Genomic DNA, 12,615 nt, shown 5'->3' with positions numbered 1-12,615 from the left:
GGCAGGTGAGCGGCGGCGCGGGCCGGGCTCCGCCACCGGGGAGCTGCGGGCACCGGCAGCGCGGGCACCGCGGCACCGGCACCCGGGGCGGGCGGGGGCGAGGGCAGCGGCATCCCCGGGGCGGGGCGGGGGACCCGCGGCACCGGCATCCCGAGGAGCTGCAGGTTCCGACATCGCGGGGACCCGCGGCGCTGGCATCCCGGGGCGCGGCGAGGACCGTGAGATCGGTAACACAGGGACCGGGGCACCGGCATCCCGGGAACCGGCGTGCCAGCATCCCCGGGCATTGCAGGGATCGGCACCTTGGGGCGCGGGGGGGACCCGGGGTACCGGCATGCCGGGGTGAGAGGGCAGCTGGAGCAGCGGCATGCAGGGATGAGCGGGGAAGAGAGGCACCGACACCCCGGGGTAAGCAGGGAGCCGCCGTGCCAGCACCCGCATCCCGGGATGCTGCTGGGACCCAGGGCGCAGGGACACTCCACGTCCCTCTGCGGACGGGTGTAAGGGACTCCCTCTCCCCGGAGCCGCATCTCTCCCTCCCCACGGAACGGAGCGTGGTGCGGGATTCCCTCCGGAGGGCTGTGCACCCGCTGCGTGAGACCTGGGAGCGGAGGCTGGCACAGGGCAGGGATCATCTGCAGCCGGCGCTGGGCTGCCCGCTGGCAGCAGACAGCCGAGCTGTTGGTAATCACCCCCTCCTGCACCCCGAGGCGAGCGGGGAGTCCCCCCGTCATCTCCATCCCCAGCCCTGGGCATTTTGGTGGCCTCTCCTCGTACAGCAGCAGCTTACGCTCTGCCTGCAGGGAGCAGCCAGCAGTGGGAATCCCCCTTCTACCCTCCCCACTGCCCGCCTGGCAAACCCCCCACCGCCCAAGACAAGGCTTGGTCTTGAGCAGATTCAGGCTGATGTGTGCAGGGACGCTCAGAGACGGGGACGGGGCTCTGCAGGGGCAATTTTGGATGACCCAGCGCATGGGGACACCCCCCTGCAGAAGCCGGGAGGTCACCCAGCCCCAGCGCCCCCTCAGGTACCCAGCAGGGGACCCCCGGCCCCACCCCGGCCCCATGGACATCCCGCACAGGATCTCCTCAGTGGTTTACAGCCACCACCCTGGCACACCTGGGACGTGCAGGGTCACAAGCCCGGGCTGACAAGGCATTTAGGTCTGGGCTACGGGGCAAAGGATAAAGGATTCCTCCTCCTCTACGAATTTCTAATGGTTCCTCTGAGACAAGCCACACGACTCCCTGCTGGGAAGCCTCGCTGAGCTGTAAGTACAGGGTTTTTTATTTGAACTGTTAATCTAAATCCGTTGTACCTGGCTGGAAAAGACCCTGTGTGCAATACTCCCTGCACTTGCTGCCTCCTCCCTTGAATGTCTATTAGCACCTTCCTTCCCACTCCCTTGGGTCCCCTGTGACAGGTAGAATAAATATACATAACTTCCATTTGAAAGCCTTTGAGAAAAAAAGTATGTTGTCAAGGGAAACTCTTCTAGCATTTCTTATAGATACGCTTGATCTGTTTTTATATTTTTTTTACTGTCATAAATCCGTATATCAGACATTTTTCTTCTCCACAACACAGATATTCAATTGAATGCCCAACACCCAGCTCACACTGGGCTTGTGTAATTCTGATGGTTGTCTTAAAATAGCTTACAATATATTTCAACATTTATCAGAGAGAGACTGGCTTTATCTGTTCCATTTTTCCAATCATTCATGGAAATTTTGGGTTAACTAAAGGAAAATTTTGCAAATTCACTGTATTCCAGACAGACACATTTGTATTCTCTCTCCGTTGTGCTTTAAAATCAAAAATCACCCAACCTTCCTAATGTGAGCTTCTGTTTCCCAGCTGATAGCCCTGCAAATGTGAGTGGGGAGCACACTTTAGTGACCCAACGGGGGACATCACGCCCGGTCTCAGTTCAAACCCCAGTTTTGTTCTAAAGCTGAGCTCAGCTGGTCGTGAAACAAGTAGGCAACAGAGTTATAAAACTATTAATTGCTGCTTTAGATTCCTAGATGAAAGCTGTATGTGGGCAGAAATAATTTGTTCTATTCAGAAGCGAACATCAGAAAGGAGCATCTCTGGTGGTTTGTGACCCTTCTCCTCATTCTGCTTCTGGCACAGGAGCGATGGAGGGATTTCCCTGGGGTAGAAAGGCTTGCAGGGTCCTCACACCCACCTTTTTCTTTTGAGCTGGGAGAGAGGTGGGAGCCAGCTCCCTCCTGGCCCCCAGGGTTTGGCAGGGCTCACCCAGAGCCACAGCTGTGCTCTGGGGATGGTCCTGCTGAGCTGGAGCATCGCTCCGGGCTTGTCCTGCTGTCCTGGGCTGCCCTGTGCCTCAAAAACACCGTGCCTTTGATTTTGGTGGCATTTGGCCTGACCTCACAGAGTGGCTGCTCTATAGGGAGAGTGGGGAGAGAGTCTGAGGCTGGTATGGGGACAAGCTGGATCCCACAGAGGCACCCCCAGGGCCCTGTCTGCGTGTGTTTGTAGCCTGAATGCATGAGCATCCTTCTGGAAGGAAGCTGGATTAGTCATCCACACCCCACAGATGGGCTGTGTGATGTCTTCTCTGGAAAAGCTAATCTGTCACTGAAATTCCAATTTATCCCTGAAAAGGAGTGTTTACATCCCTTTTTCTCCCTTGCTTTTTTTTCTTAAGCATTGAAAGAGTTGATCCTTCTCCTTCTTCCCTCCCCTTTCAAGACAATGAGTCCATTAAGCTCTGAGGTTTATCACGAGCCGGTTGCCTCCTCCAGACGTGGTGTAATGGAAGCGCTGGCGTTGTGGTGCAAAGCTGTGTCTTTAAGGAGCCCTGGCTGGGAGGTGCAGTGGAGTTAGCAGATGCCTCTGCCAGGCTATTTCACATAAATCTGGCATTTGCTGCACCCACAGCCCCGCTCTGCTTAAAAACAAACCTCTGGGATTTAACCACTACTCCGTTACCTGTCTCTGAAAGTTTGAAAAATTCTGTGGGTAACACAAGGCAGGAAAAATGTAATTCCTCAACCAAGAGAGCGAAAGAGTGTCCCTCAACACCCACCACCCCATGCCAGGAGCAGGGGGACCCCATGAATACAGGGCTGCTCTGTGCATCCCCAGGTGTTCTGATGAATAAGAAAGGTGAAAAAAATCTGATTTCAAGGTGACATTTTATTTACCTTTTTTTGCTCCTGGTCAAGACAGGTAAATGCATCTGAAGGTGTGGGAATGCTTCTCTTTCTTAGATGCTCTAACTGCTTCTCATTAAAAAAAAGAATTTCTGCTGCATGGAAAAGCCCAGCTCCCCGAAACTTATAAATTCCTAAAACACAATAGAAATCAAAACTTTGGGTTTTTATTTCCCCACTGGCATACAGATTTTTATTCAGTCATCGATGATTCTGAATAATGCTTTTGTTATGCTTCAACATTATAAAAATAATAATAATATTTTACATGACAGAACACACAAGGGGAAAGAAAACAGGCGGTTGAATTGTTTTGACACTTCTGCCTCTGAAATTCTCCCTAAAACTGACACCTTCTCTGACAATACTTTGATTTTGGCAAAACTGCCTGTGCTGCTGGGAGAATTGCACCATCTGAGGACTTTTTGACCGGGTCTAATTAGCAGCGTAGGTAGTGGGGCTACAAAGCACTTCGGCAGAATCACAGCAGCGGTGATTTGATGAGATCTAATTTTTCCTCAGGGATGCTCTTTGGGGGATAAATCCTCTCTTCAGTGACTAATTACCTGTTTGAACAAGGAGAGCCCCATGGAGGAGGTGCTGGAGGTGCAGTAAACTGCCTTCTTTCGGCATCAACGACCTGCAAAGGGAGGAACTTTAAGAGGTAAACAAAGCAAGGAAAAGTTTCACCTGGAAAAATCACTCGCTTTTTTTTTTTTTTTTTAGCTTTCCATACCCAAAAAAAACAACTTCTAAAGCTGTTTTTCTCCCCCCCCCCCCCCTCGGCCCCCCCTTTTAAATATCAAACTACCCCCCCCCCCCCCCAGGGGTGCTTCGGGCCCCCCCTCCCCCAGGGGCGCCCAGACGGGGGGGGGGGGGAGCCCTGCGTCCCCTCCAGCCCCGCTGTCTCCTCCACAGGTGGAACCAGCTCCTGCTCTGCTGATCATGGTCAACAAGACCTTAAATTACTGGGGTCCCAGTTTTGAGGAGGACGTTATCAACATCAACGTGGGGGGTCTGAGGAGGAGGCTCAGCTCCAGCGCCCTCTCCAAGTTCCCCGACACGCGCCTGGGGCGCCTGCTGTCCTGCGACTCGGAGGAGTCCATCCTGCAGCTCTGCGATGACTACGACGTGAGCGCCAGGGAGTTCTACTTCGACAGAAACCCCGGCTTCTTCCTCTACGTCCTCCACTTCTACCAGACGGGGAAGCTGCACGTCATGGAGGAGCTGTGCGTCTTCTCCTTCTGCCAGGAGATCGAGTACTGGGGCATCAACGAGTTCTTCCTGGACTCCTGCTGCAGCTACCGCTACCACGAGCGCAAGCTGGAGAGCCGGCACCACAACTGGGATGAGGAGAGCGAGGTCAGCAGCGTGGACACGTCCCCCGATGAGATCTCTGACATCAACCACGACCTGCTGCGGTACAGCACGCTGCGCTGCGGCAACGCGCGCAAGCGGCTCTGGCTCACCATGGAGAACCCCGGCTACTCCATCCCCAGCAAACTCTTCAGCTTCGTGTCCATCAGCGTGGTGCTGGTTTCCATAGCCACCATGTGCATCCACAGCATGCCCGAGTACCAGGAGGTGGACGAGAATGGCAACGTGCTCGATGAACCCATCCTGCACAAGCTGGAGTATTTCTGCATCTCCTGGTTCACCTTCGAAGTGTCTTCCCGCCTCCTGCTCTCCCCCAACCCCAGGAAGTTCTTCAAGCACCCGCTGAACCTGATTGACATTGTCTCGGTGCTGCCCTTCTACTTCACCCTCCTGGTGGACGTGACCATGGGCAGTGACTCAGAGCTGGGCAACCTGGGCAAGGTCGTGCAGGTGTTCCGTCTCATGAGGATATTCCGAGTGCTGAAGCTGGCTCGGCACTCCACTGGACTGAGGTCACTGGGGGCCACCTTGAAGGTAAACTGGCTCTCTATCTCCTTATCTACTCCTTTAGTCTCTGGGTAAGAAGGAGACCTCTGGTATGGCCAGGGCATATGGAAGTACCCTTTCCCAGTGGGCTCCCAGCTCTGGGTGGTGCCTGGCAAGCTTCCTTGGGAGGGTGGGCTGGGCTGCTGGTGTGTCTGCTACAGCAAACCAGTGTGAGGAGCACTGCATGAGTCCTCTTCTCACACACACTCAGCATGAACACCCATCCACCCTATTTTGCTCCGTGCAGAAATGTGCTTCCAGGGACTTGGCCATCCCACCATAGTGTGAAGGCTTCATTGCACGGCACTGGCATGGACTCAGCCATGTGTGGGTGGATGGGGACGTCCCACCAGAAGCGAGTCTGTGCCTAGTTAGGCTGTAAACGACCTGCTGAGCAGGCACCAGGCCAGGCAGCAGCTGCTGGATCTGCCAGCATCAGTGGTTGTGGGTCAGAGCTGCTCCTGTCCCTAATCTGGGAGAAGGGGGAACCTCCTAAGAGCAGGCTGCCAGGTGACCTTTGGTGTCTGCCCATCTAGGGAGACATAGAGATCCTGTTCCAGGTGAGCTGACACTTGGATGCTCCCAGATTGAGGTTGGGACTGGCTCATGGGTAACCATGTGTGGCACAAAGCAGCAATAGAAAAGCCAAGGGTGAGCTGCAGGGCCCAGGACAACCAGCCCCAGGCAGAGTCTGTGCCCCCAGCACAGAGCCCTCAGCAGAGCCTGGGCTACCAGCAGCTGCCACTCAGTGTGATGGAAAACTCGGCATGTAGGGCTGGGGAAAGCTGGTCCCAGGACCACGCTGTCCTTGGAAGGAAGGGCTGGATGAGGAGATGGTGAGACAGTGAAGGACCTGGACTCAGGCATGCTGGGAGGTGGCACCCCTGCAGATTTGGTGAGAGGCTGCACATCCTCCATAACATGCCCCAAGGCTGTGTTTCTCCAGACCCCCTCCACAGCACCCCCAGCCTCTTTAGACAGACCGAAGGCAGCTTGAAATCTGTCATGAAATCGTCACCATCCCGGTGCTGCAGCCAGACCTCTATCCCTGCAGCTCAGCAGGGTGGCACAGACCAGCCTCCACGTGGTTCTGCTCCTAACAGAGCCTGAAATTCAACCAAAGGGACACTCTCCTCCCACTGCCTGGCATGGGACAGAGCTGCAGCTCCTGGTGCTGCTGCCTCTGAAGGGCCATCAAAGGGATGAGTGGCTGGGGGACACCCTGTTTTCACTGCTGCAGCAGTGGCAGAGCCAGCACGGGGTGTCCTGGCATCGGCAGGACTCGGCTGCCAGGGTTGGTCCCGTTCCTGTGGCTGAGTCATGGAGAAAAGCAAACCTCGAGTGTGACTGGTGTTGAGGATGGGCAGCAGGAAAGGTCTTCTGCCAGCTTCTGCTGTGAAGCAGGATCAGCCCAGCCCAGCACTAATCCTGCAGAGCCCACAGATATTCCTGGCATCCTCAAAACCCTCAAAACAGGGTTCAGGGAGAGTTGTTTGAAATGACGGTGCCTGAAGCCCTCCCTGTGTGGTACAAACTCCCGAACACTCACCTTGCAAGAGCACTGACAAGTGACAGACCTGTGTCAAGCCGCCGCTGGAATCTGCACGAACCTGCACCCGTCTGTGCTCCATCCGAGAGTGAACAACATGCTGCAGCACAGCAGGGACTCAGGGGCTCATCTGCATATTATTATTAAGCAGCAGATGAGATCCGGGGAGCCGGCAGCGTCCCGGCTCCGGCTTCTGCCGGGTGGCTGATTCACCCAGTGACGCTGGAAAGCGCCGCTTCCCGGGGACTCCGGAGCTGGCTGTAAATGGGGATGAGCGGAGACACGGATCTGACGCAGCAGCTTGGCGTTGTGATTTACTGGGCACAATAAATTACAACGTCTTGTTAATCATAATTTACTTCCTATTGCAAGAGCAGGAATCAGGAGCGGAGCGGTAAAGGCTGTTAACAGCCAGGAAGTGGGAGCGATGGCTCTGGCAAGCCGAGAGATTGTTCCCCTGCCACGAAAGTGCTAGCAGAGGGAATTCTGCCATTTGTGCATCATGAGCCCTGAACCATCCTCAGATTGCTTGAGGCCTGATCCAGGGTCTGTTTAATTTGAAGAGAGGCTTCCTACGTGTCTCTGTTCTCCCTCCCTGCAGTGCAGGATGTCCATTAAAACTATTGCAGCTCCGTGGGTGTGGGTTTGGAGTCTGTCTCCCACTGGCCGTCAATAGGTGTTGGGCCCTGGGTAATTACAGCACCAGCAGGGATCTACAGGAGTTGCTGTCTGTCCCCTCAGGGGCCTAAATACACAAACAGGTTGGAAGAGCTGGAGCTGCACGACCCCGGACAGCAGATGCATCACCCTGCTGCTGTTACCCTGGGCCATCTCTGCTCAGTCTCCACACTGGTATCTCTGGCCAGGCTCAGGCTGGGGTCTTCCATTCCAGTTGTCTTGTGCTGTACTGGAGGAAAGATGTGCCTTCAGCAGGGCTGGGGGGGCTTTTTGCTGGAGCCTTGTATTACTGAGCATCACCTCGCCAGGGCTGGCTACTTGCTAAGCCTGGATCCCACCTGAACCATGGCTAAACCTGCATCCCACCCGAACCCCAGCTGCAGCTGCCTTCCCCCTCAATCAGTGAGCAAACCATAAGTTTTGCAGATAAATGGCTGCAAATAGGTGGCAGCCAGCGCCGGCTGGGAGATTCCTGGAGCCTCCTTTTTGCTGCAAGCCCTGACCCTGCTTGTAAATTGAAGCAGCAGGAGCTATTGAGCTGCCTGACTTCCCCTTTGCCCTCCCCCTCCAACACATCCCAGGGCCAGAACCAATACTCTTTAAAAATGTATGAGGTTATTCGGTGCTGCTGCCGCCCAGCTGGGACATACAGACCTGCTGTTAAGCTCCAGCCAGGAGCAGGTCTTTCATGGCCAAGTGATACATCCTTGAAACTCAGTGGCTCTGAGCTGTTTGTCCTCATCCTCCTTCGGAGCCGCTCCAGGGCATTTGCCCTGTGTCAGGTGAGGGAGGAGGAGGAAGAGGAGGAGATGGTGGTTATTTCCCCTCGGTATTACTGGCATTAACTGAGCAGCTTTTGCCAGCAGCCTAAACAAAGTCTCCTCAGTCCCTGACATGAATCCACCTCCCTTAGGTCTTGTCTTGACCACAGAAGCCTTTTTCCCACATCTGTGCTGTTTGCTTTGCTCACATTGTTTCCCTTAGTCATTATGTGGTCTCCAATAAAGCATTCTCTGCCTTTTAGGAGACTGGGAAAAAATCCCCACGATCAAAGCTCTGCTTTCTTTTCCCGAAACGATGAAGAGCAAGCTGGCAGATCAGTGGGCAGAAACATCCAAGAAATTCACTTGTGACAGTCAAAAAGTGCTTGGACAAACCATGCTGGGAGGATGGTGCTGGCAGCCTGTCCCCTGGAAGTTCCCTTCCTGGCATGACTTGCTGCCTCGTCCTGCAACTGCCCACTGCCTTTTCCCCCTGGGCTTCTGGCACAGGTTTATATTTTGCTCAGATATTAAGAATATCCAAAGAAAGATTGTGGCACAAAAGTTTTAGTTTGAAACCAGAGGAATGATGGCTTCTTCAAGGAGCATTGCACACCTCTGCTGTCAGTCTGTCCCCCCAGGTCCTGCACACCCACCTGAGAGCTTGGCTCTGTTCCCACCAGGGCTTCCAGACCCCTTGGGCTGGGGCTCATCAAGCTGGGGATTGGAACACCCTGTTGGATGGGTGCTAAGACCAGCCCACGCTGACACTGGATGGATCCCTGCACTGACCAGATGACCAGGGCTGCTTGGATCCATGTCAGCTCTGAGGTTCACTTGGAGTCTCCCATGGAAGAGCAACAAAATCTGAAAGGAAAGTAATTATCTCAGAAACAACAGTGTCTGCAAGAAAACTGCCCCGCACGTGTGTAGCGAAGGGTTCCATGGATGCTGAGAGTGGCAGTGGTGGTGGGATATAGCAGGGACCAGGGCCCTGGGGCTCTGGCTGTGGGGTCCCCAGGGAGAGCTAAGCTGAGCCTCAGCAGAGGCCACATCTTCCCTGCAAGCACTGCCAGTGACTTGGGAAGGTACAAATTGCTTCTCTTAGCGGCTGCCTATTAGGTGGTTTCTGGGCACCTGCCAAGATAAAAGGAAATGCGATAAATATTATTAGCTGAGATCAGGTTGGAGTGAGTGCCAGAGGCAGGGGAGCAGCCTGTGCTGGGTATCCCTGGCTGGAGAGCGCAGCCTTCCCTCCTGGCACTTGCAGGCTGGTGGAGTGCAGAGGGATGGCTGTGGGTGCCGGGAGTGATTCCCGACTGCACCACCCGCTCCAGGTGTGGGTCACCCACACACCTCCCAGCCCGTCCCTACAGCAGGACATCCCATGGCAGAGCTGGATAGGGGCACTGAGATCCATGCAGAGGTGAGCAGGGCTGCATTTGCACTGTGGCCTCCCAGTGTCCTGGCTGGTGATGGGTGTGGTGGCTCCCACCGACCACTGCTCTGCTTTGCCTTCCAGCACAGCTACCGGGAGGTGGGGATCCTGCTGCTCTACCTGGCCGTGGGGGTCTCTGTCTTCTCTGGAGTGGCCTACACTGCCGAGAAGGAGGAAGACGTTGGCTTCGACACCATCCCAGCGTGCTGGTGGTGGGGCACGGTCAGCATGACCACCGTGGGCTACGGCGACGTGGTGCCCGTGACGGTGGCGGGGAAGCTGGCTGCCTCGGGCTGCATCCTGGGGGGCATCCTGGTCGTGGCACTGCCCATCACCATCATCTTCAACAAGTTCTCCCACTTCTACCGCAAGCAGAAGGCGCTGGAGGCGGCCGTGAGAAACAGCGGGAAGAAGGACCGCGCGGAGGTGGAGAGCATCTCCAGCCGCGACCGAGAGGACTCGGAGGCCCTGAGCGAGACCTCCCTGGACAGGGGCAGCCCCGACCGCCGTGGTCTGACCCCCGGTGCCCACCCCAGCCCCTGAGCCACCGCTCCGTGGCACTGGGGCCCGCGGGACCTGCTTGCTCACGGCGAGCACGGCACGGCTGCTGCACCGGGACACGGCGGAGGAGCCGGGCTCTCCCTGTCCTGCACCACGGCTGGTATCGCCCCGGCCCTGCCAAGGACAGCAGGGGTTGGAGGAGATGCCCAGTGGGTGCTGGCTGCTTCCAGCCCCCGGGATGCGGTGACTGGGTCTGCCTGGATGTGTTTCAGCCTTCATCCTGTTCCCCCCGGCCGCAAATGGAGGCTGTGGTGCTGGACATACTCCCGCCAAAAGGGGAGGGAGAAAAAAGAAATACAGGTGACTCCTTACCAGGCACTGCCTCAGCTGGGTAGAGGGGGATTTTCCTCTGCCAGGAGCTTGTGTGTTGTCCAGGGTGAGGCTAAATAGCTCGTGGGTGAGGCAGCCCCTGACCAAGCTGGCTGCCCTTGCAGGTCCTCTGCCAGGTCGGCATCAACTCCAGCCCCAGCCTTGTCCTACCCCCCACTGGAAACAGCCTCAAAAGGCTCAACTGGCCCCCCAGCCATAAAGGAAAGGGGGCTGGAATCGAGTCTGTATAAGGGGAGAGGTGGTGTCAGCTTAGGGTGAGCCCCACTGCCCTCAGTCCCTGCAGTGGGGTCGACCGGACCTCACCTTCGTTCCAGCTGGGGTGTATCTGCTCGCCTGCACTGCCACTGCTGGGATCTCCAGGGATCTGGGGCTGGGGCATGGCACAGCCAGGAGCACTGCCCATGCAGGGGGGGCACCAGCCAGGGATGACCAGCCAAAGGGACGTTGTCCTCTGAGGCAGGAGCAGCCGAAGGGGATCAAGCTGGGAGAACTGAGGAGCCATCCCCAGCGGGGCTCTCCCCACAAACCCTTCCCTCCATGGCACTCCTATGCCATGGGAGCCCAGGGGCTGCAGCAGGACATGGTGGGGTAGGAGAGACAACCAAAGCCAGCCGGGTTTGGCACACAGCCTGTTCCCCCTCACCACAGCCTGGCTTCGTTCTGCCTCTTCCCTCCTGGCCTCAGGGCCAGGCAGGGGCAGGAGGGCTGTAAGGAGTGGGGGGTCACACTGCCCTGGGTGTCCTTGCTGTCCCCCAGGGAGCTCAGCTCCCCAGGGGATGATGCACTCACCTTCCCTCTGCCCGGAGGGGGCACCCCCATGTCTGTGGGACAGGGGAGACCTTGCACTGCTCCTCGGTGACCAAGCACCTCACAGCCGGGCAGGGAGGTCTGCCTGGAGCACCAGACTGCCCTCCTGCCTGGACCCCCAGCCCACCTGAGCACATTCGGGGCTGCTCCCAGCACAGCATTAATTCCCTGTGGAGTTTTTCCTTGCCCCCATGGTTCTCTGTTTGGAAACTGTGCAGCTCCATTGTGCACAGAGGAACACACCCAGCAACACCTGTTCCGAGCAGGGGAAATGTGCATCCTGCAATCCCCAAATCAGCTCAAAACCACGTTGGTGGCCGCAGGATGACCCCAGGTACCTGGATCGTGGGGTTTGCTGCTGGCTGTCCTGGCTGGGTGTCGGCACAGCCGCAGCTGCCGGTGCTGGATCTGCTGATCACGGGCAAGAAAAGCCAAACCAACGCCAGTGCAGGTCCAGCCTTTCTGAACCCCACTGGGACTCGGGGAGGGTCCCCAAGGACCTGTGGTGTGGGATAGGAGGGGGTTCACGCTTCTGGCATCATCAAGTCTTCCAGTGTTGATGGTTTGTGGTCTGCTCTGCGCTCAGTCCTGCTCTGAGCTGGGGCTGGGGAGCGGCTCCGTCTGCTCCGACCGGCTCCCGCTGCACTGTTACTTGAATAAAGGAAGGAGTTTCCCCTTCTCACCATAAATATTCCAGTAGCAAAACGTATTAAAATGTGAAGAGTAAATTACAACTATTAATGAAAAAGCATTATGCAAATAATTAGGAGCATGTAAATTAATTTTATATCTATGCATGGATGCATACTGTATATTTTATTAAAGACCTCAGTGACCTGCTGTGGATGCTGGTTTCTGTTTCGTGGCAGCTGCACGTGCCCACGCTCGTGCAGCCCATGGGCTGAGCTGGGGCTGGATCAGCAGGTTGGGGTGAGCAGGAGCAGCTGAGCTGCTCCCACAGCACTGCAGGTCCCTGTCAGCCAGCTCCAGCACCACCTCGGAGCACAGCAGAGATTCCACCTCATCCCTGCTCCGGGTGGTGAGTGACAGCTTGTCCTTGTGCTTGGACCACTGGTGTCATCCTGGCTGGAGCAGTTTGGATAACCCACCTCCTTGAGGCTCAAGGAATGGGGCATTCCTGGGGTGCAAGGGGATGGGTTGGAGCTGGTGGGGTCTGGGAAAAGCCACACAGGGAGCCAGGCATCACAGCTGGGAGGGAGAGAATCCTGATGCTGGGTGTGGCCTCAGATGCTCTGAAATGAGGGGGGTATCTCTCTCTAGGCTATTGCTCTGCAAGGGCTGGCTGGGGAGGGCAGGACTTACCACTGCTCTTCCTGTGTCAGGTGCATTCCTCTGCTGGGTGCAACAGGAGCCATAGGTAA

At 56.4% G+C, this 12,615-nt stretch overlaps 1 protein-coding gene across 2 annotated transcripts in view; it reads left to right on the top strand.

The window, feature by feature from the left end:
* Positions 1–12,077, top strand: part of KCNS1 (potassium voltage-gated channel modifier subfamily S member 1) — a 13,750-nt gene extending 1,673 nt beyond the window's left edge. Inside the window, exons 1-4 of one of the 2 annotated variants that reach the window (XM_027693826.1) lie at positions 1,011–1,271; positions 3,709–3,850; positions 4,105–5,097; positions 9,620–12,077. In XM_027693826.1, the coding sequence (XP_027549627.1) occupies positions 4,132–5,097; positions 9,620–10,078 (1,425 nt within the window). In that variant the 5' untranslated portion in view covers positions 1,011–1,271; positions 3,709–3,850; positions 4,105–4,131 and the 3' untranslated portion in view covers positions 10,079–12,077. Of the gene's footprint in view, positions 1–1,010; positions 1,272–3,708; positions 3,851–4,104; positions 5,098–9,619 lie in introns of those variants that run through there. The other variant, XM_027693825.1, reaches the window with a different exon arrangement.
* The last annotated feature ends 538 nt before the right edge of the window (positions 12,078–12,615 follow it).

The sequence above is a fragment of the Neopelma chrysocephalum genome, unplaced genomic scaffold, assembly GCF_003984885.1.
Source record: "Neopelma chrysocephalum unplaced genomic scaffold, ASM398488v2 Primary Assembly neopelma1_94, whole genome shotgun sequence".
NCBI lineage: Eukaryota > Metazoa > Chordata > Aves > Passeriformes > Pipridae > Neopelma > Neopelma chrysocephalum.
The sequence above is the reverse complement of the archived record's forward strand: the minus strand, read 5'-3'. Positions and strand labels throughout refer to the sequence as shown.